We start from the raw sequence: 24920 nt of genomic DNA, 5'->3' as shown, positions 1-24920 counted from the left end.
TGAAGGTTCTGGTGCTGGTGATAGTGATGATGATGATGATGATGATGTCAGTAACCTCAGTAAGCTCTTAATAAGCCAAGCACAGTGCTTGATACTCTATGCACATTATCTTATTACTTCATTTAATCTTCATGACAACCCTAGGAGACAGATACTTTTGTCCCCCATGCCATTTTTATAAACTGATTCTGAAGACCTCAGAGGATGAAGGCACAGAAAGAAATAGAACTTGAATTCATGAAACTTAATTATACGTATACCAGGCCCCATGCTAGGAATTTTTCATATGTCATAAGACAGGTGAGATAATGAAGTCAGTCAACAAATATTATCTCATATATTTGAGGAATATTTATTGAATTCTACCAGGTATTAAGTACTTTATATTCATGGTCTCATTACTGCTAATGACAACCGTGAGATAGGTACTGTTATAGAGGAGGACCATTACTGTTGTTTTTCTTTTCCTTCTTTCTTTTTTTTAAGTGAATATTTATTGAATGTTGGCTATGTCCTAAGACTGGGGATAAAGTGGTACATGAAACAGACAAGATCCTGACCTTATGAAGCTTATTTTGCAGACAAATAACTGAATGAATAAGAAGGAAATGACAAATACCCTGATATAAGTGAAGCAGGGTTATAAGACAGAGAGTGACTGGGAGCTACTTTAGATTTGGGGGTCATTTCTGAGGAGGTGACATTTTAGGTGAGGTCAGAATGATAACAAGGAGGGGATAATAGAAAGATCTCAGAACAAAACCTTCCAGAAAGAGAACTGCCAGCCCTCAGAGTGAGCCTGGGTGGCCAAGGAACAGAAGCACGGCCAGCAAGGCTGGAGCTGAATGAGCAAGGCAGGAGCAGGACAAGGAGAGGCCACAGAGGTAGGCAGAGAGCCTTAGAGGAAAGCCAGGGCAAGGAGTTGGGAATCTCTTCCAAACGGGAAGTCCTGTGGGGTGAGAGGACCTAATAGGGCAGATGATATTTTTATTTTATTTTTTTAATTACAGTTGGCATTCAATAATATTTTGTATTGGTTTTAAAAGTACAGCATAATGGTTAGACAATCATACACTTCACAAAGTGTTCCCCCTGCTATTTCCAATTCCCAGCCGGCCATACATAGTTATTACAGTACTAGGAGCCTGATGCATGAAGGTTCGTGCTAGAATGGGCTTTCCTTTCCCTGGCTGCCGGCACCGCCTTTCCACTCCAGCCCAGCCCTTTTCTGCTCAGGCCCCAGAGACGCCTCTTTCCACTCCAGCCCCACCTTCCCACACTGCTCAGAGGCCCTGAGAGACCAGGGGTGGGGCAGAACACCCCAGTCACTTGGGCGCCTGTGTATGCAAATTAACCGCCATCTTTGTTGGGTTAATTTGCATATCACTCCTGATTGGCTGGTGGTGTAGCAGAAGTATGGTCAATTTACATGTTTGTCTATTATTAGGTAAGATTATTGACTATACTTCCCATGCTGTATTTTATATCCCCGTGACTATTTTGTAACTACCAACTTATACTTCTTAATCCCTTCACCTTTTTCACCCAGTCCCCCAACTCCTCTCCCCTCTGGCAACCATCAGTCTGTCCTCTGTATCTATGAGTCTGTTTCAATTTGTGTGTTCATTTATTTTGTTCTTTAGAGTCTACATATAAGTGAAATTATGTGGTATTTGTCTTCCTCTGAATGACTTACTTCACTTAGCATAATACCTTCTAGGTCAATCCATGCTGTCACAAATGATAAGATTCATTCTTTTTTAATGGCCGAGTAATATTCCATTATCCATATATATGAATCAAGGCTTTTAAAAAATATTTTTTATTGATTTCAGAGAGGAAGGGAGAGGTAGAGAGAGATAGAAACACCAATGATGAGAGAGAATCATTGATCAGCTGCCTCCTGCATGCCCCACACTGGGGACTGAGCCCATACCTGGGCACGTGCTTCTGACCGGGAATCAAACCCAGGACCCTTCAGTCCACAGGCCGACGCTCTACCCACCAAGCCAAACCAGCCAGGGAGAATAAGGCTTTTTAATCTACTTGTCTATTGATGGGCTCTTGGGTTGCTTCCATATCTTGGCTGTTGTAAATAATGTTGTCTTATGAACCCAGTGATTCTACTTCTGGGCATATATCCAAAGAAACCCCAAAACACTAATTTGAAAGAACATATGCAGAAGATATTTTCAAAAGCTCATTCTGATTTCTGTAATGAGAAGTAGTCTGTAGGAGGTTATGGTGGAAGAAGAAAAATCAGGACTAAGGTTGCTACAGAATTTCAAACAAGGTATGTTAATGGTTAGAAGATGGTGGTAGGGGAGATGGAGACGAGTGGGTGGCTGACAGTACCTGCTGATGCCCTGGATGGCCCGTGTTTTTTTCTTCTCCAGCATATTGAGTAAGCAGTTTGAGGGCAAAGCTTATTATTGTAGTTTTCACAGAGCTTGACCGAGAGCCTGGCATTTTGTAGGTGATTGACAAAAATTTGTTGAATCAATCAATGATTAGTGTCTGTTGATTGGATCTCTGTGCTCCAGAAAGCTCTAGACCAGTGGTTCTCAACCTTCCTAATGCTGCGACCCTTTAATACAGTTCCTCATGTTGTGGTGACCCCCAACCATAAAATTATTTTTGTTGCTACTTCATAACTGTAATTTTGCTACTGTTATGAATCGTAATGTAAATATCTGTGTTTTCCCATGGTCTTAGGCTCTACAGCAGTGGTTCGTGACCCAGCAGGGTCACCATCGGAAAACACAGATATTTACATTACGATTCATAACAGTAGCAAAATTACAGTTATGAAGTAGCAATGAAAATAATTTTATGGTTGAGTCAACACAACATGAGGAACTGTATTAAAGGGTCGTGGCATTAGAAAGGTTGAGAACCACTGCTCTAGACAAATCCTGGGAGAAGGCCTCCAGCAAACATGAGTGATATAATATTGGTGTTCTCCAGGCCTCACTAGGGTCAAAGTAATCAATTTAATGTTCCCAAAAGATTAAAACTGAAGAAATCAGATAGGAACTGGATCCAATTAAAGCCATTTAACCTTTATGAGCCTCTCTGATAATGGGCATCAAAATACCTCCCCTGGATTACTGTTTTGGAGAAGAAAGGTGAGGACCCCTGTGGAGGTGGGACAGAGTAAATGTAGCACCAAAAATCTGTTGCTACATATAAGAACACAGGCCAAGAAATTGTGAAAAACCAACATTTTCAGAATTCTGGAAATTAGTCAAAGGCTTACAGCACTTGGAGGAACATTTAAAAGGAGAGGGGAGGCTGAAATTTGGTAAGAACAGAGTTCTGTGGGACTTTATCTTGCCCTATTCCTATCTCCCTTTCCCAAATTCTGTAGGAACCCTAAATATCAGCAGCTTCCCCTCCACAGCTGCTGTGAAAACCAGCAGTCTAGCAGTCACTGGAGGAGGCAGAGGGGGTTGGAGTGTCTCAAGAGCCCCCTTTCCAATAATTGGAACAATGTGACCTGGCTAGCAACAATCTGGAACACCCCCTTTCCCAGGACTTACCTTCATTTGACTGGACTCAGAGCTTCTCTGTAGGAAAAGCCCTAGTCCCAGGACATTTGTTTAAAAAAAAATCTCACAGTAGCCTGAGGTAGGAATACTATTGAAGAAAACAATAACCTCAACAAAAAGCTCCAAAGCTTAAAGGAAGGATCTAAGCAATGAGACATTCATAGGGATTTTGAAAAATTTCAGCATATTCACGGGGATATAGAAGAACATGCTCCTGTGAGGGGCTGTGTGCATGCCCAGGAAAGATCTGAGAGAACCCTAATCCCTCACCTCTAGCGAACTTTGAGGCACTGCTCAAGCAGGAAACATAAGCCAAGGTAGAGTTATAAATTATTGTCATGCTGAAAGGGTGCCCCAAAGCACACATGGGACCCCAAGACAAAGTACAAGACTTACTGGTTCAAGGAAATCTCTGTCCAATTGTTCACTGATCACTAGACTAACTGAGCAGAGACTTCAGTAGCTGTACTCAACAGGGAATATGGGCTGTAGTCAATTAGTTCAGGAAAGTCGCTAAACAAACGGCAACACCACAGCACACAGCAACATCAGAGAGGAGGTTTTCTAATTTCAAGAGTTGCCACATCACATTATTTACAGGTCCACTTTTCAATAAAAGGTAGCTCTTTGAAAAAAATCAGTAAAATTCACAAACATTTAGCTAAATTATTTAGTCTAACCAAGAAAAAAAACACACAAAGAAAATACAAGTTACTAAAATCAGAAATAAAAGAAGAGACATTGCTACTTATATTACAGAAATTAAAAGGATGATAAGGGAAACTATGAACAACTATGCCAACAATTTAGATAATCTACATGAACTGGACAAATTCCTAGAAAGATACAAACTACAAAAACTTTCTCAGAAGAACAGAAAAATTTAAATAGACTTAAAACAAGTAAAGAAGTCGAATTAGTAATTTTGAAACTTCCCACAAGGAAAAGTTCAGGCCCAAATGACTTTATTGGTAAATTATACCAAATATTTAAAAGATAATTAACATAATCCTTCACAAACTCTTCCCCAAAAATAGAGTATTTACAACTCATTGGAAGAGGCCAGTATTACCTTGATATCAGAACTAGACAAAAACATCATAAGAAAAGAAAACTACAGACCAAATATGTTTTATAAACAGATGCAAAAATCCTCAACAAAATACTAGCAAACTTAATCCAGCAACACATAAAAGGAAACTATATACCATGCCTAAGTAGAAATTATTCCAGGAATGTGAGCTTGGCTTGACATAAAAAATCAATCAACATAATACACAATATTAATACAATCATAATAATCAATATAATACAATCATAATAATCTCAATACACACAGAAAAAGCAGTAGACAAAATCAAACACTCTTTTATAATAAAAAACTCTCAACAAAATAGGAATAGAAGGGAACTTTCTCAACTTGATAAAAGGTATCTATGAAAAACCTAAAGCTAGCATAATGAAAGCTTTCCCCTTAAGATTAAGAAAAAAGACAGGATGTCAGCTTTCATTACTTCTATTTAACATTGTACTGGAGGTTCTGCCACAGTAATTAGGCAGAAAAAAAATAAAGGCACCAATATTGAAAAGGGAGAAGTAAAATAATATCTACTTGCAGATGTCATGATCTTGTAGATAGAAAATCCTACGTAACACACACACACACTATTTGAATTAATAAATGAGTTCAGCAAGAGTGCAGTATATAAGATCAATATACTATACAAAAATCAGTTGTATTGGTTGTATCTCTACAGACTATCAATACATAATTTGAAAATGTAATTTAAGAAAATAATTCCATTTACAATTGCATGAGAAATAATAAAATAAGAATAAACTTAACATAAAAAGGGCAAGACATATAAATCTATAAAACATCCTTGAAAGAAATGAAATAAATGGAAAGGCACCCCATTTCATGGACTAAAAGATTTAATGTTGTTTAGATAATAATACTCCCCAATTGATCTATAAGTTTACCAATTCCTATCAAAATCCCAGCTGGCCTGTTGGCAAAATTTAACAAGCTGACCCCCAAATTCATAGGGAAATGCAAGGGGACCAGAATAGGCAAAAAAAAAAAAAACAAACCTTGAGAAAGAACAATGTTGGAGGATATGATGATCAGTTTCATGTGTCAACTTGGCAAGATATAGTCCACAGTTATTCAGTCAAACTCTAGTCTGTGAAGGTACTTTGTAGATATGATTAATATCTACAATCACCTGATTAATTGTAGGAGGGTAACCTGCATAAGAGAATGAGCCTGATCCCATTAATCGAAAGGCTTTAAGTGCAGAAGTAAAGTTTTCCTTGGGAAGATGTAATTCTACCTGTGGAATGCAGCATGAAATCTGGCCAGGAGTGTCTAGCCTGGCCCTCCTGACACTCTGCCCTATGGACTGCAAACTTGGCTAGTCAGCCCACACAACCACATAAGCCAATTTCTTGCAATAAATCTCTTTATATCTCTCTGTGTGTATATATATAAATTTACTGGCCCTGTTTTTCCAGTGGAACACTGATACAGAGGACTCACATTTTATTTCAAAACTTACTACAAACCTACAATAATCAAGACTATGAGGAACTGTACACTTGAAACCTATGTAATCTCATTACCATTGTCACCCCAATAAATTTAATTAATAAAAAAAGAATGTAACAACAACAACAAAGACTATAAGAAACTGGCATAAAGATAGACACATATATAGATCAATGGAATAAAACTGAGAGTCCAGAAATAAACACATACATTTTTGGTCAATTGGTTTTTAGCAGGTTGTCAAGACAATTCAAATGCATACAGAATAGTCTTTTCCACCAATGGTGTTGGGATGACTGGATTTCCATTTGCAAAAGAAGGAATCCGGATTCCTACCTCATAACATATACAAAAAGTAACTCAAAATGGACCAAAAATATAAATATAAAAGCTAAAACTATAAAACTAAAGCTCTTTCATTACATTAGATTTTATTTTACAAAAATTTCCAGTATCAGAGAAAAATGATTCACTGTTTATTATTATAGAAAATCATAATTAATTAGAAACATGCAAGTAAATGTGAGTATCTGTTTCTTTTTGTTAATCCTCACCTGAAAGTAGAAGGGAGGACAGAAGGGAGAGGAAAGGAGAGAGAAAGAGAGAGAGAGAGAGAGAGAGAGAGAGAGAGAGAGAAACATCGATGTGAGAGAGAACATTAATTAGTTTACTCTTGCATGTGCCCCAACAAAGGCTGGAGATCAAACCTGCAACCTAGGTATGTGCCCTTGACCAGAAATCAAAACTGTGATGCTTCGGCATACAGACCAATGTTCTAATCACTGAGCCACTGGTCAGCACTAAATGTGAGTATCTTGATTTTGGAAACTTCTGAGAATTCCCAGGAATTCCAATTTATTGATCCTGGGTTACAAAGATTAATATCTATCAGGAATTTGGAAACATTACTTTCTCACATTCCTTAATTCATCCTCAAATGTTATCTTACCATGTTCTATATGTACTTATCTCTGCTATAAAACTAAAACTCTTAGAAGAGATTGGAGTAAATCTTTGTGACCTTGGATTAGGCAATGGTTTCTCAAAAGCACAAACAATCAAATAAAAAAATAAATTGAACTTCATCAACATTGAAAACTTATGTGTTTCAAAGAACACTGTCAAGATAAAGAAAAGAAAGCCACAGAATGAGAGAAAATATTTGTAAATCATGTATTGGGTAAGGATACAGCATCCAAAATATATAAAGAATTCAAGAATAAAAGGACAAATAACCCAATCAAAAAAATGGGCAAGGAATTTGAACAAACATTTCTCCAACAATATATAAATGGCCAACAAGTACATAAAAAGATGCTCAATATCATTTATCATTAAAAAAATGCACATCAAAACCACAATAAAATACAACTTTACAACCACTAGGATGGTTATAATAATAAAAAATAATGAAAGGAAAATATGTGTCAGAGAAGAAGTGAAGAAATTAGAATCCACATTCAGAAGAAGAAGAACAACAGCAACAACAACTCCTCTTGCCCAGAACCCACATACAAAAAGTACACAAAAAAATCATAATAATAAAAGGCCAACAGGCCTCCCGACCAAAATGACCAGATGACCAGTCATCATGAGGTGCATGGAGCACCTCTCAGGCCCTCCCCCACAGCTCACAGGCTCCTATTGCAGCAAGGCTGGCAGGAGGTGGGAGGGCGGGGCTGTGGGCAGGTGGGCGTGGCAAGGTGGTGGGCGTGGCAAGGTGGTGGGTGAGCGGACAGTGCACTGCAAGGCTGGACTGGCTGCAAGCTGTGGTGGGCGGGTGGGTGGGGCTGCGAGCGAGGCGGTGGGTGGAGCATGCACATATGGGCAGGGCCATGTGCTATCACGCTCTGGGCCTCTAGTCCTATCTAATACAAGAGTAATATGCAAATTGACCGTCACTCCAACACACAAGATGGCTGCCCCCATGTGGACATAAGATGGCCACCACAAGATGGTCAGCAGGGGAGGGCAGTTGGGAGGGACCAGGCCTGCAAGGGAGGGAAGTTGGGGGTGACCAGGCCTGCAGGGGAGGGCAGTTAGGGGTGACCAGGCCTGCAGGGGAGGGCAGTTAGGGGCAATCAGGCTGGCAGGGAAGCAGTTAGGCATCAATCAGGCTGGCAGGGGAGTGGTTAGGGGGTGATCAGGCTGGCAGACAGAAGCGGTTAGGGGCAATCAGGAAGGCAGGCAGGTGAGCAGTTGGGAGCCAGCAGTCCTGGATTGTGAGAGGGATATCTGACTGCCCATTTAGGGGCTCGGGATTGGGCCTAAACGGGCAGTCGGACATCCCTCGAGGGGCCCCAGATTGGAGAGGGTGCAGGCTGGGTTGAGGCACACACACCCCCGTGTACGAATTTCATGCACCAGGCCTCTAGTAATTTAGTAAGAGTAAAAAGCACACAAGGGATTCTCTGCCCCTGGGATCTGGCACTCAGCCACTCAGTGCTGGCACAGTATACTCCAAACCTTTAACATCCCCTCCTGTGACTAACACTGCTCTGGCCCCAGGAGTCACATCTCTACACCTCTTGCCCTAAGTCCATGTATCAGAAGGCAACTGCGAAGTTTTGTGTTCTGTGCCACTGCCAGTGGAGGAGATAGAGAATGCTCAGAGCACAGGAAAGGTAGCAGTGGCAAAAGCACTTCAATAAGAGAACAGATAATTAAATCAACTTGTCAAATTTTTTCCAGTTTGAATGCAATAGGTTCTTACACAACCAACTATCATTCCCAATATTTCCAAGCATCCATTTTCCTGCTTTTCTTTTTTTTAAGTATATTTTTTATTGATTTTAGAGAGGAAGGGGAAGGGAGAGAGAGATAGAAACATCAATGATGAGAGAGAATCACTGATTGGCTGCCTCCTGCATGCCCCATGCTGGGGATGTGCCCTGACCGGGAATCGAATTGGGACCTCCTGGTTCATAGGTTGATGCTCAATTACTGAGGCATGCCCACTGGGTTTCCCACTTTTCTTTACATTGCAGCCAGTGCTTCTGAAAGTTCTTATAAATTAGAGTAATGTTTGCAAGAGTTTTACATGGATGAAAAAAATTTTGCAATATTAAGTGTTATGGGTAGAATTATCCCACCCCCCACCCCCCAACCCCCACCAAATTCGTATGTTGAAGTCCTAATACCCAGTATCTCAGAATATGACCTTACTTGGAAATAGGGTCCTTATAGAGGTAATCAAGTTAAAATGAGGTTATTGGAATGGGTCCTAATACAATAAGACTGGTGTCTTCATAAAAAGAGGAAACTCGGAGACGCACAAACAGGGAAAAGGCTATGTTAATATCAAGGCAGAAATTGCGGTAATACTTCTATAAGCCAAGAATGCTGGCTGGTGTGGCTCAGTTGGTTAAGCATCATCCTGTGCATGGAAGGGCTGTGGTTCAATTCCCAGTCAGGGAACATACCCAGGTTGTAGGTTCGATCTCTGGTCAGGGCACATGCGGAGGCAATGATCGATGTTTCTCTCTCACATCGTTGTTTCTCTACCACCCCCCACCTCCGCCTCTCTTTCTCAAACCAATAAATACATTTTTTAAAATTTTCTTTATTGATTTCAGAAGGAAGAGAGAGAGATAGAGACATCAATGAGGAGAGAGAATCAGATTGGCTGTCTCCTGCATGCCCCCTACCGGGGATGGAACTGCAACCGGGCATGTGCCCTTGACTGGAATCGAACCCGGGACCTTTCAGTCTGCAGGCCGACGCTCTATCCACTGAGCCAAACCAGCTAGGGCTAACCAATAAATACATTAAAAAAAAAAAGAATGGTGGTAAATCACCAGAAGAATCTTCCTCATAACCCTCAGAGGGCACCAACTGTGTCAACATTTTGATCTCCCACTTCAAGCCTCCAGATCGTGAGATAATAAATTTGTTTAAGCCATTCAGTTGTTGTAATTTATTATGGCTGCCCTAGAAAATTAATACATTAAACAATTCACAATACTCTTAAATTTATACATGTACAGGATAATGTGTAAAACATGATACTGATTTTATGATGAAATCATACTTTGTAATATATTCTACAATAATGATTATCATATAACCCCATTACTCTATTTAAATATGAGATACAAAGGTCTTAGTTCATTTGCTAAAATTCTTAACAAATTTAAGTACTGCTTTAGGAATTTCATTGAGAATTATAGCCGCTACTGGCTCAAGAAAGCATAGTTTCTCCAAATGATAATTAGTTTTAAAAAGTAAGAATTATGGTGACTCAAGAAAGTTTGTCTAATCTGGCATTGTTGTCCAAAAAATACTCACTATGTAAAAATCTTGTGTAAAACAACATAGGTAGTCATTTTGCTGAAATGAAGGCCATAAAATTTTTTAATGAAACTCATATATAACAATCTATAAATTATATATAATATCTCTGGCCCATTAACAGAACACCGAGACATGCATAATAATGATTAAAGTCGTCTTTTGATAGTTCCTGGCTTTCAGTCAGATAAAAACCATAACTCTGCATGTATTTTTTATTCTGTCATTATGAAGGTATATTTGTCAGCGTGGGAGGATAGAACATATTTCATCTAACAGTTTGCCAGCGTGATTTATAACTTTTAAATATTTAGACGTGTGGTATGTGGGCCTCCTCTTGTACTCATGCCCCAGGCCCTGTATTGTTCGAGGTGGGCCAGGACACAGCAATGACAGAAGAAAATAAAGCCTGAAGCTATGAACAGAAGCCAAACTACTAACGTCTCAAACTTGTTCCTACTACAAACTAGAATGCCATTCTAGAAGCTTCATGTGAACACCTAACGCAGTCCCTAAAGGGAGTGACCAGGACCTTACATGCTTTGCCTTCCTGGGCCATAGACCTGAGTGAGGGACAAGCCCTTCCCAGTTGGTGGTGGTGTAGCCAGCCCTGTGGCCTCAAATGGCACTTAGCTCTCACCACGTCTCATTCACCTAAATTTCACTCATCCAACGTTAGGGTTGTGCCATGGACTTGCATTTGATCTCCTTGTAGTAACTCCGCTGTGCCACCTTTGAGTAAATAGAGCAAGTTTCTAAATGCACTTCACTCCTCTTATTGGAAAAAGGACTGTGCAGCTTGACAAAGGCTTTCGGAGCAATCCTAAATGTTGCGATAATCCCCATGGCTGTCATTTTGTGATGTTCTACCTGTCCCATTGTCGTGAGGTCTGGCTGCTTGTTGGGGACTATGAGGACAGGAAAAGGAACTAGCATTTTATTTTGGAGTTAATCTTAGGAAGAGAGAAACTCTTAGAGACAGGGTTAAGTAGTGGCAGCTGAGGAAAAAAAGTAGGACACGTCACCGGTTTCTAAGGAAAAGAGAAAAAAGGATATAAAAATGCCAACTGGCAATGCCCCAATGAGAATGAAGATTGAACTGCCAATCAATTTCCCATGTCAATTGCATCTTACTGTAAGCTCTGTCCAAGCAAAAACGGCAGCTATACATTTCATGCTCTCACTGACTAACATGATGGAAAAGTGGACAGCTAATATAGAATAGCCTGACATCAAAGGATACTTTTAGCTACAGGCAAGCATCTTCAAGAACTTCAATACTTTCTCTGTAGACATCAGCTCACAAAAGTAGTACATAGTAGTCAGCCCCCCTTATCTGCGATTTTGCTTTCTATGGTTTCAGTTACCTGCAGTCAACCTCGGTCAAAAAATATTAAATAGAAAATTCCAGAAATTAACAATTCATAAGTTTTAAATTGCAGGCCATTCTTCATCTCTCTGTGAATCATTCTTTGTTCAGTGTATCTATGTTGTATATGCTACCTGCCTGTTAGTCACTTCGTAGCTGTCTCCAAACACAGATTAAGAGGAACAAATAAGGTCTCGGTAATCAGACCGACTGTCCTGGTATCACAATGCTGGTGAACAAGTAACCCTTATTTTACTTAATAATGGCCCCAAAGTGCAAGAGTTGTGATGCTGGCAATTTGGAAATGCCAAAGAGAAACCGTAAAGAGGATGTATGTTTAGGGAAAAAACATCATATACAGGGTTCAGTACTATCTGTGGTTTCAGACATCTGGTGGGGGATCTTGGAATGTACCTCCCAGAGATAAGGCGGAGCTTCTGTACTATCTTTGAGTAAAATTAAAAAACATGTGAGATAGACGGGGTTCATCAGGAAGGTGGCAGCAAAGTAAAACTTCCAAAAGAAAGGAACTTTCTGATGCAAATACAACAGGCAGAAAGTCAACAGCCCAGTGCTTAGTAACACAGGCAGATTAGTGAAAACCACATTAATCAACCTGGGATACAGATTATCAACCACATTTGAAACACAGATTAACAGGAACAAATAAGGTACCCGGGTGGGAAGCATTTTTACAGCAAGTAACAAAAGTTGTAATCTTTGTTTAAATAAGACTTCAAACGGATTCCACATATCAATCATGAGATCATTAAAAAAAAAAAAAAAAGGTTAACTTCAAGAAATGCAATGCAGAGTGACCAAACTTCTGACCTATTTTAGATCAATCAAGGTTTTCTACCTGGGCAAGTAGAATGCAATTAGCACTTGGGTGATTTTAAAGATTTCTTTTACAGTTGCCTTTAACCAGCTGATGAAATAGCCGAACAGTGTGGCTGATGGCCAATGTTTATTTTTACCCATTACCTATTTTTATTAAAAATGGGACTGTGGGCCACTGGGCCCCCTGGTACACACAAATATATTAAAATATCCCACATTGTAATTAGTGGCACAGAAGGGATTAGAGCAAATAAAGTGGCTATGTTTGCCAGGGGTATAGTCTAGGTCAGACGTTTTGATGCTCTCATGGCAGAACCTGTTGAATTTTATTTCAGAAGTCTAAAAATATAAAAAAATATTTTCCTGCAAAGCAAGAGCTTTAATAAATGAGTCCCCTCCCCCCAAATAAAAATACACATAAAAAATACCCTAAGTGGACACTTGTGGAGCAAAAGAAGAGAATCCCTTGGCAAGAAAAATGGACAAATGCATCAATAATAGTGTCAGTGAAAGAAAATGGATCTTTGGACTCCATGAACAAGGGACTCAGAATAAATCAAACTTCATGTAACTCTCTACCCAAGCACAGGGCGTTCTTCCCCAATGTGAGTAAGAACTTCGGCCTTTGAGTTCTTTAAAGGGAATAAAAAATAAAGTGATCACCTAATTGTTGACCTGTTAAATGCCCAAAGTACATGCTTACAGAAATCTAGAATAGGCCCTTTTATGCTAAAGGCCAGAGTATGAGTTCTTAAGACAGCACTGTATCACTTGTTGGCTTCATTTTACAAAACCCATTGTTGTAAATAATGTTAGATTAATTTTCAAATAGTAAATGTAAGTAGATTTTTGCTTTGATCATTCAGAATCAACACCACCACGCCTGAGAGTACTGCCAATGCTAGTCTCCTGTGAATCTTCATATCAGAGAAAAAGCAAAATGGAATGAGGGCAGGGCCAAACGGAATGAAATCTGGAAACACTGTGTCTTGACCCAAGCAGCGGATAACGCTGCCTTTGCCCTAAAAATATCTGGAGAAACACTTAGACATAAGGAGGGAGGAGATAAAAGTACTTACGAGGATCCCGGACTTGCGGTGGGAGGGGGGCCTGAAGAAATGAAAGAAAAACAAAGGACACTGTCAGGCTGGGTTATTGGCCGGTGAGCCTGGGTACAGTCAAACCATTGCAGATTCAAGTTCTCAAACCTCCTGAAGTGATATTTATTTTTCTGGGATTTCTTATTTTGCTCCAGTTGCGCTCCCTTCCCCCAACCACCTCTACAAAATAGCACACCAGTGAGAACTTGTCTATACCCCACAGTTGAGGGCAAATGCTAAGACAAGTGCTGAAAAACGAATCCGTGGAGTAGGCGTCCTCGCAGGACACAGGGAGTTTCCAGTGAGGCTGAGTGCTTGCACCCCGACACTGATTGCAACCACAGGGGCCTTTGATGGCCCCTGGACAGAAAAGAGCATGCGTGCTGCAAACCTGTCCAACTTCTCTCTCACTGGCACAGAGGAGGGGCTGTGGGCTCAGCCCGATCTGGATTCTACTCCTGCTCTGTTGGTCACTTAGCTGGGCAACTCTGAGCACGGTAGGTAACGACTGGGCGTTCATGACTTATTTGTAAAATGGGTGCAGTGGTGCCAGTGTTAGGGTTGCTGGGCACACAGGACATTCTCAGTACGTGCTTCCCCCCCTTCCCCCGTGTCTCGACACCCCCATGGAGGTTGAAGGCCAAAGGCCCTCCCAGGTAGGAGGCTGCTTACCAAACTTGACAAACAAGACTCCGGTGGTAGAAACCACCTTCTTGCCGTTGGTCGCCACGCACTGGAAGTAGCCCGTGTCGGTGGTGTCCAGGTTTCGAATCCGCAGCCGAGAGCCGTAGTTGGTCGCTCGAAAGGAGATCCTGCGGGGCTCCTGAACCACAGGCGCGTCGTTTTTGAACCAGCGGATGGTCGGAGGCGGATTCCCAGAGACTTTGCAGTGCAGCTCAGCCGTCTGCCCCAGGGACGTGGTGATGTTATTCATGGGTTCATCGAGGGTCAGGTAAGAATCTGTGAGTACAGGGCAAAGGAGGCAGGTGAGAGGCACAGACAGAGGGAGAGCACCTCCAAGTACCCCAAATCCACAGCACGGTGCCCCAGCACCACAGAGAGAATCAACAGGAGCGGTGCGGCGGAGACAGACTAGGCAGGAAAGCATCCATTTACCGAGACCCCATGACCATTAGCAATCACCCACAAGGCCCGCTGCTTGGAAGGGCATGTGTTCCTAACCATGGTATAACCCCCAAAGTTTTCAAATGACTATACAGTACCCAAGGAGAAATGTACTTTCCAGGCAAGACAAAACGAGCTTTTGTGTTGAGAGCATTAAAAAACAAAACAAAACAAAACTCATGATCCTTGTTACAGACTCAAACAATACAGTGAAAAAGAAAAAGGAGTAAAATTCACCTAATATCTCCTCACACCAAAATAACACCATCCTTAACATTGTGGCAAAGAGCTTTCCAGCTTGTTCACTTCTGATAAGAAAGAAAGCATGAAAAACTGGAAAAACAGAAGCAACATTATTTATAGTAAGTCACTTAATGTTGTGGATAGGTTCTGCAACTTTAAGGGAAACAACGTATTACTAAACGAATTTTGCCATAGGCTAATTGAGTTAAACAAGAGTTAAGTTCCCAAGGCATCTTATCAACATATAAATGAAACAATGTTGAATGAAATGAAGTTATTAGAGGACCTGCATATATTCACATGGAATAACATCAGGAAGATGTCAGAAATCTTCCACCAGTGATGATATAAAGGTTGTGAAAGCCAGGTTGCTGGCAGGCAAAGTGACCGAGGAATGAATATTTCCATAATGTTACTTATATCAACTATAACCCATTACAATATATAAAATACTATGCATTTAATTTTTAGTTGAGAAATAATTGACATTCTAGGAAATATACAGATATTAGTTATACAGTACTGATAAATGCATATTCTCATGTAACCAATGTCCCTATCAAAATGTAGAACAGCCCTGCCTGGTGTGGCTCAGTTGGTTGAGCATCATCTATTGGACTGAGAGGTCACCGGTTCAATTCCGGATCAGGGCACATGCCTGGTAGGGGGCGTGCAGGAGGAAGCCAATCAATGTTTCTTGTTGATGTTTCTACCTCTCCTTCTTCCTTTCTCTCTCTCTAAAATCAATAAAAACATATTTGGGAATGATAGAGAACATCCTCAACATCCCAGAAAGTACCCCAAGATCTTTTGTAGCTAATCCCTGATCCCACCCACTCTCCTGCCCCCATTCTAGGCAACCACAGCTCTGATTTCCTATCACGAAAGACTAATTTTGCCTATTCTAAAATTTCAAATAAATGGAATCATAACATATGTACATTTTTCACTGGATTCTTTTGAGTTTTACTACATTAAACATTTTAATAATAAAATAAATTTTATTTAAGCTTATCCTATCTAATAAAAGAGTAATATGCAAATTGACCATCACTCCAACACACAAGATGGCTGCCCCCATGTGGTCAAAGATCCTGCCCCCATGTGGACACAAGATGGCCACCACAAGATGGCCAGCAGGGGAGGGCAGCTGGGAGGGACCAGGTCTGCAAGGGAGGGCAGTTGGGGGCAATCAGGCCAGCAGGGGAGGGCAGCTGGGAGGGACCAGGTCTGCAAGGGAGGGCAGTTGGGGGCGATCAAGCCTGAAGGAGAGGGCAGTTAGGGGTGACCAGGCCTCCAGGGGAGGGCAGTTAGGGGTGACCAGGCCTGCAGGGGAGGGCAGTTAGGGGTGACCAGGCCTGCAGGGGAGGGCAGTTAGGGGCAAACAGGCTGGCAGGGGAGCAGTTAGGCATCAATCAGGCTGGCAGGGGAGTGGTTAGGGGGTGATCAGGCTGGCAGGCAGAAGCAGTTAGGGGCAATCAGGAAGGCAGGCAGGTGAGCAGTTGGGAGCCAGCAGTCCTGGATTGTGAGAGGGATGTCCGAATGCCCGTTTAGGCCCAATCCTACCGGGATCGGGCCTAAACGGGCATTCGGACATCCCTCGAGAGGTCCCAGATTGGAGAGGGTGCAGGCTGGGCTGAGGGACACACCCCCCAACCCCGTGCATGAATTTCGTGCATCGGGCCTCTAGTTCTTTAATAATATAACATTTTAAACATCATACTGATATTAATTGTGGAATCCAGTTGCTGAGAAAATAACTTATGTTTTAAAAATTAAGTTTAATTTTTTTTTTAAAATATATTCCATTGATTTTTTACAGAGAGGAAGGAAGAGTGATAGACAGTCAGAAACATCGATGAGAGAGAAACATCGATCAGCTGCCTCCTGCACACCTCCCACTGGGGATGTGCCCGCAACCAAGTTACATGCCCCTGACCGGAATCGAACCTGGGACCCCTCAGTCCGCAGGCTGACGCTCTATCCACTGAGCCAAACCGGTTTTGGCAAGTTTAATTTTTAATAATTGGTCTGTTTTTCATATATATGGAATTTCCTGTTATTTCATTTTCCTGACTACCCATCCTAGGGTAGGTCCATACCGTACTTCCCATTGTTCTTCTGTCCTTTCTTGACCCCTAAACTGGGATGGCTTTTCAAGTGGCTGTCTGTTCTTCAGGATGACATGCCCATAAGGGCAGGCATCTAGAATGTTTTGGTCATGACTGCAGGCTCAATCCCCAGTAGGGGACATGCAGGAGGCAGCCAATCAATATTCTGCTCTCACATCAATGTTTCTCTCTCCCTCTACCTTCCTCTCTCTTTAAAAATCAATAAAAATATTTTTAAAGCAACTCCCAGAAAATAATATAAGAGAAAACCTAGATGATCTTGAGGATGTTGACTTTTTAGATATGACACCAAAGACATGACCCATGAAAGAAATAATTGATAAGCTAAACTTCATTAAAAAGTTCTGCTCTTAAAAAGGCAAAGCCAAGAGAAAGAGAAGACAAGCCACAGGCTGGGAGAAGATAGTTGTAAAAGACACATCTGATAAAGGAGTGTTATCTAAAATATACAAAGAACTCTTAAAAGCTCAATAATTAGCAAACAAACAATCTGATTTACAAACAAACAAACAAACAAAAAAAAAACAACTTAACAGACACCTCACAAAAGAAGTTATAAAAATGGCAAATAAGCCCAGAAAAGATGCTCCACATCATATGTCATCAGGGAAATGCAAATTAAGACAATAATGAGATACCACCGGACACCTATCAGAATGGCCAAAATCCAGAACACTGACAACACCAAATGCTGACCAAGACATGGAGCAACAGAAACTCACGCTTTCCTGGTGGGAATGCAAAATGGCACAGCCACTTTGAAAGACAATTTCTTCCAAAACTGAACATACTGTTACCATTTGATCCAGAAATATTTCTCCTTGGTATTTATCCAAAGGAGTTGAAAACTATGTTCATACAAAACCCTACACATAGATGTTTGTAGCTTTATTCATTTAACTGCCAAAACCTGCATGCAACCAAGATGTCCTTCAGTAGGTGAAAGGACAAACTGTAGTACATCTAGACAATAGAATATTATTCAGCACTGAAAGGCAATGAGCTATTAAGCCATGAAAAAACATGAAGGAAACTTAAATGCATATTAATAAGTGAAAGAAGCCAATCTGAAAGGCTACATATTGTATAATTTCAACTACATGACATTCTGTTAAAAGGCAAAATAATGAGGATAGTAAAAAGATCAGTGGTTTCCAGGGAGTGGGGGTGGAGGGGAGAGGTGGGATGGATAGTTGGAGCACAGAGGATTTTTTAGGGCAGTGAAAATATTCTGTCTGGTACTATAATATCGGGCACATATCATTATACACATATCATTCTATACAACACCAAGAGTGAGCAGTACTAGGAACTATGGTATTTGGGTAATGATGATGTGTCAATGTAGGTTCATCAGTTTCAACAAATGTACCATTCTGGTAGGTGATGTTGATAATGGGGGAGGCTATGCATGTTTGGGGACAGGGAGTACACAGGAAATCTCTGTATCTTCCTTTCAATTTTGCTCTGAAACTAAAACTATTAGAAATGTCTATTTAAAAAAAAATCATTTTAACTGCAGCATCCATGTTTTTGGACAGAAATTCTCAAACTTTTTAGTTTCAGGATGCCAATATACTCTTTAAAATATTGAATTCTTCAAAGAGATAAGTTTAAAATATTTATTTACTAATTTATTGAAAAGTTCAAAGTAAGCTCATTACTTGTTAACACAAATATATTTTAATGAAAAATACAATTGTAAGAAGAGTGGCATTGTTTTATATTGTTGTAAATCTATTATTGGGCTTAAAAGCAGACAGTTGGAGTCTCTTCTTTCTGCATTCAGTCTGTTGAGATATGACATTTTGGTTGAAGTGTATGAAAGAAATCTGGCCTCTCACAGTTGGAAAAGGGGAGAGGTCTTTGAATAGCCTTTTCAGATAATTTAGGATATCCTTTTGTGATACTACACCAAAATTCGACAAGTGGTAGCTTCTTAAAGGTTAGTTGTAATGTGAAATCTGAAGCCATAGCAAAGAACTTTTCGTAATCTATTACACTTAAGTGAATTGGCTTATTTTGCTCTTTAAAGATCTTTTACCCACCTATGATTTTGAAACACTATGCATTACCCATTTAGAAAACATTGGCTCAATGAGTTATGTAGATCTTCCAAATATGGACACATGTGATCATACAATACAGAAAAACTGTATTCAATAGAATCACCACCAAGCTCTTCAGGAAAGATTGGCAAGCTGTCAAGCTCATGGTGGTTGGCAATTAACATCATTTCCTGTTTACTTAATATGACAGGTTCATTTTGTTCATTTTCAAGAATATTCAAGAATAATGTCAGTCATTCAAGTAAAAAAATGAGCAGTTCATCTCACAACTCAAATGCTTTTCTTTGTGACAACTATAGTACTTCCACAGTGAGTGGAAGTGCTTATGTACACCTCCCATTTCAACATGGGGAATATTAAAAACATGTACCAAAGGGTCAAGATGTAATCAAGTTAGTAATTTTTACTACTTCATTAAAGACCATCTTAAGTACAGTTGGCTTTAAAAAAATGAAGTGCATGATGGTGGAGAGTACGACTTCTAGCATAATTTGTTAGCTTGTTACCACTATCTTGATTTGTGCTAAGACACCAGCACTTTATCTACCACTAGTAGCTCTGCGCATGAATCCGTGCACCAGTAGCTCTCTGCGGGGCCTGGCCGCTCAGCGCCCGCTGCCCAGAGGCTTTCCATGACGCAAGCGTTCCGCACCCCGGCCTGGCCAGAGGCCCATCCGCGGCTGGGTGCGGAACGTTTGCCTTGTCACCGCGGCGACGAAGCAAGCATTCCACCAGGCCGCTCATGCTGCCTGCTCTCAGCAGCCGCTCCCCTGGGACTAGGGGACTCCGGCGGGGCTGAAAGGACTGGGTGCCGCCATCTTGTGGCTATGGGCACCGCCATCTTTGGGATGGAGTGATGGTTAATCTGCATATTACCCTTTTATTAGGTAGGATTGCTTTTGCACAATCGGGATGGGTAAACTATGGTTCAGAGGACCTATCCCAGCCCTATCCCACTAGGAGAAGGCAAAGCCAGGATTTGGACTCCAAGCTCAGTGCTCTTTCCGTCACACTCCACAGCTGCCCTTTTGTTGTGTATGTAATAGGTTCAATTTCAAATCCACTTGTTTGTGACTTAAGTGGCGTTGTTTTAATTCAAGTTGTGTATAACAAAGAAAAAAAAGTTGCTTTGATAGAAGAATGAAGTAAGTGGTATCAGTATGTCAGCATCCCACATTGCTTTGATATAAGAATGAAGGAAGTCATGCCAGGATGTCATCATTCTACATCTGTTGTCCTTGATAAGCAGTCAGCAGCAGAACTGTGGAGGGGCCCCTGGGGGAGCATGGGAAGGACATGTGGAGAAGCAACAAGGGCAAGGGGACATTTAGACTATAAATACCGAGAACTTGTGAGGGCTACTGGAGAGTTTTGGGTTTGGGTGAAACCTAAAAACGCTCAGTAGACCATTGGGAATTTGCTCCTGTCTTGGCAAGGCACTGCATGCAGACAGTGGTGATGAACCCTTCAGAGGCCTGGAGAAAGAGATCAGCAGCCTCCCAACACAGGCGTCTTTGTTCCCTAGCAATGTGCTCTGAGAACAGGGGACTTTTACTTTTGCGCTGGCAGCCGGAAATCAGCTCTTTGTAGGTTGGTTGCCTACTCTCCTCAGTGCCACCTCCTATAAAAAGGTGCACCTCATATTAAACTTGGACTTTATACCTTCACCTCCCCTTGCCTGGAACAATAGTGTAATTAATCTGTCATTTATTTGGAATATGTTATTTCTTTACTAGAGGACTGGTGCACAAAATCTGTGCACTTGGGGGGGTGGAGAATCCCTCAGCCCAGCCTGTGCCCTCTTGCAGTCCAGGAGCCCTCGGGGGAGCGGGCCTAAGCTGGCAGTCGGATATCCTTAGCACTCCATGGAGGTGGGAGAGGCTCCCGCCACTGCTGCTGCGCTCTCCAGCCTTGAGCCCAGCTTCTGTCTGAGCGGTGCTCCCCCTGTGGAAGTGCACTGACCACCAGGGGGCAGCTCCTGCATCGAGCGTCTGCCCCTGGTGGTCAGTGTGCGTCATAGCGACCAGATGTTCCGCCATTGGGCCGAAACTGGCTCTCTGACACCCCCCAAGGGGTCCTGGATTGTGAGAGGGTGCAGGCCAGGCTGAGGGACCCCACCAGTGCATGATCGGGGATGGGGAGGGACACGGGAGGTTGGCCAACTGGGGAGGGACCATGGGAGGGCTCCAGGGCATGTCCGGCCCATCTTGCTCAGTCCCAATCGCCCGAACCCCAGCAGCAAGCTAACCTATCAGTCAGAGCATCTGCCCCCCGGTGGTTAGTGCATGTCATAGCAAGCAGTTGCATGGCCTTAGCATATCGTTAGCATATTACACTTTGATTGGTTGAATGGCCGATGGGACAACTGAACACTTAGCATATTAGGCTTTTATTATATAGGGTTTTGCTCATTAAGAGATATTATCCTGTATGCTATTGGCTTGTAAAATTATTATAATCCCCACAGCAATCCTGTGCTAAATTGCAAGCAAAGACAGCCAACTGTGTTTGAGCATAACTTTTGCTACCTCCCACAAAACAAAAACAAAATACCTTCTCTGCTCCTCTCAGTCCTAGTCTAGTGTGAGGCTCTCAGAACAAAATGGTTTAGTCCTGAGCACCATAAGCCAGAGAGAGGCTTGCATGGCCTGTTTTCTATTTCTGAATAAGCAGCTTGGGATTTGGGAGTAATCCTAAGTGATTGTGGTAGATCTGGGCAAACATTTGGGACTTAATAAAAAGAGACTTGATATTTTTATACTAGTAATGTAGGAAAATGAAATGACAGTATTCTTTCACTGCTACCATCTTTTCCATTACCTACAGAAAGTGATGATTATGGCTAACATTTTTTGAGCATTTATGAGGTACCAGACACCATTCTAAGTACCTTGTACGCATTAATTTATTTAATCTTGAAAACAATCCTATGAGGTAGATACTATCATTACCCTCACTTTCAAAATAAGGAAAGGAGATACAGAGAGATTAAGTGATTGCCCAAAGTCATGCAGCTAGGAAGTGGCAGAGCCAGGACCCAGACCCAGACCTGGAGACACAAAAGATCATACTGTTAGCCAATGCACCGCTTCCCTATAAACCCAGACTGTCTCTCATTGTCCACCACCACCTCTAACCAGGACTACAGAATAGCCTTGCTCTTTTTATGAGTCCTTCCAGCATGTGACAATACCCGCTGGTGCGGAGAACAACTAAATCACTACTAGTCACATATGACGTAACTGGAAGTCATCATCGAGAATGAGCTTTTTAAATACAGCCCAGGCAACGTTCATACTGACGCTTAATCAACCTAAAAAGTGAACTGTGAGAAAAAAGAAGTTTATGTGCTCTCTGGGAATTGAGACTCTATTTCCTCTTTTTTTCCTTTTTGTATTTCCCTCAGCACTCCATGTGTTATTGGGAACTTCATAGACATTTAATAAATGCTGGTTGATTAAGTAAATGGAAGGCTCAAGTGTATTTTGGGCAAATGAGCTTCGGTGACACCCCATTTATTACTTACTCGTTTGACAAGACGTCACATCCACAAATCCCTCCCAACATTTATTACTTAATTTTCAAAGTGCCCTCCCACTCTCCTCAGGGAGAGAGGCGGGGCCAAGAGTTATATTCCCGTTTTGACAGGTGAGAGAAACTGAGATATAAAGAGTTTAACAGTCCTTTGCCATGGCAACCCAGCCAGTCAGCCGGGGAGCCAGTTACAATTAGGCTCAGGGCCTGGGTTTCGGTATCAAAGAGGAGCATGCCAAAATCCTCGTCTCCTACAGGACCGATCCTTTTCAGAGGAGGGAGGAGGTTCCCGACATGAAATAAAATGCTTAGCTAAACATAAAGGAAGGCTGCCAAACACAGTTAGGTCATCACATTTGACTTTGAGAGAACATTCTGTTCACGCTATCAACCTGCATTCACTTTCAGCACACTTCACCATAAATACTTCTGACTCACTATCTCGGGAAATATTTTTTATCTTAATAAACTCAATGCAAAATGTAATCTAAATCGGCTTGTGCATTCTTGAGTCGGAGCCACAAGCTGCATTTAATAAAAATCAGTGGAAATAGCAGGGGACTTCTGAATAGCCACAGTTTGTTATCTGACATGGGGCTGCTGGGAAGTTCTGAACACACGGAGAGCAGGTCAGTAAGCTGAAGGTATAGAGAGGGCCTGAGGCCACTGGGTGGCCCCACTTGCTGGACCTTAGTTCCCACTGGCACTATTCATGTTAATGGAGGCAGCATGGTCATTAAGAACATAGTTCTAGAATTGGACAGCTTGGCTTCATATCTGAGTACCATATCTCACTTGCTGTTATTTAACATCAAGAAGTCTCAGTTTCCTCAACTGCAAAATATATATATATATATATATATATATATATATATATATATATATACACACACACATATATATATATCCCTAATATGCAAATAGAACGAACAGCAGAACAACCGAACAACTGAACAACTGGTTGATTTTGACCAGGGGGTGGGTACAGACCATGGCAGACATCGGCAGCAAGCCACAGAACATGAAACATGGCAGACATTGGCCGCGGCGGGATGGTGGAGCAGATGAATGGGGGTGCCAGACCAAGGCAGGGCGCTAGTCACTGTCATCTGGGCAAGCCTCTGGTGGTTACTGAAAATTCTTTGCTCCCATCCACCACAGTCCCACCTGGCACTCGCACCTGCTGCCAGCACCAGCCCCGCTCACACCTGCTGCCGGTGCCCGGCACTGGTCCAATCGCTTGGGGCCATAGGAGGTTGCGAGTGGCTGCCGGCCTCAATCGCCCTTGAGGGCTTCTCCACCTCCCCCTGCTCCTGAGGGGCAATTGCAGCAGCAGCTGCCACTTGCACCCGCTGATGGCATTGGCCCCAATCGCTCCGCGCCATCAGCGGGTGCGAGCGGGGCCGGCACTGCCAGTGTGTGGGAGTAATGGTGGGAGCGGGTTTGACAGCAGAGAGGGGGCTGGGGACTGTGGTGGGAGGGGCTGGGCAGGGGCACGATGATGGGCTAAGACCCACCCCTGTGCCTACCGCAGCCTCATGGCCAACATGAGGTGCACAAATTCATGCACTGGGACTCTAGTGAGTTAATAATTATAAGTAATCAGTAGTGATGTTGTGAAGATTAAATAAGATAACTCATCCCTGGAACCTCATCACATTCACTACAGGGAGTTATCATAAGCTAGAACCAGATATTCTCAACCCTCCCTGAACATCACTATCGTCTGGGGAATAAATAAAACAAAACACTGATACCCGGGATCCTAATTTAATTGATCCTGGGTGCAGTTCAGGATAAGCATTTTTTTTAGATGGTCCTCAAATGATTCTCCTGTGCAGTCAACAAGAGAACACTTGGCTAAAGTCATAGCTACGGTTTCCTGACCACCGATTCTTGCCTGGCTTCCTGTTGAGGCCAGTTTTATTGCTAAAAAATGTCTAGGAGGATTCTCCACTACAATTCCCATTGTTCAGAAGCTGAAATCAAGTCTGAATCATTAAGCATGTTGCCTAAGGTCATATTAGCGATAAAGATTGGAACCACTTCTCCAATTCAAACTTCTGCCTTGAACTCCCCAGTTTTAAACCTATATCCTCAATCAGGTAGAGAGATG

The 24920-nt window shown here is 41.9% G+C and overlaps 1 protein-coding gene across 2 annotated transcripts in view; it reads right to left on the bottom strand.

The window, feature by feature from the left end:
• Window positions 1-24920, bottom strand: part of ROR1 (receptor tyrosine kinase like orphan receptor 1) — a gene marked incomplete at its 5' end in the record, with an annotated part of 394299 nt that overhangs the window by 121584 nt on the left and 247795 nt on the right. For both annotated transcript variants that reach the window (XM_080656374.1, XM_080656373.1), the window contains 2 exons: window positions 13681-13711; window positions 14374-14661. In XM_080656374.1, coding sequence (XP_080512500.1) covers window positions 13681-13711; window positions 14374-14661 — 319 coding nt within the window. The remainder of the gene's footprint in view (window positions 1-13680; window positions 13712-14373; window positions 14662-24920) is intronic.

This window comes from Plecotus auritus (assembly GCF_963455305.1).
Source record: "Plecotus auritus genome assembly, chromosome: 2".
In the NCBI taxonomy this organism is placed as follows: domain Eukaryota; kingdom Metazoa; phylum Chordata; class Mammalia; order Chiroptera; family Vespertilionidae; genus Plecotus; species Plecotus auritus.
Note: the sequence above shows the minus strand (reverse complement) of the source record. Positions and strands in the feature narration are given on the sequence as shown.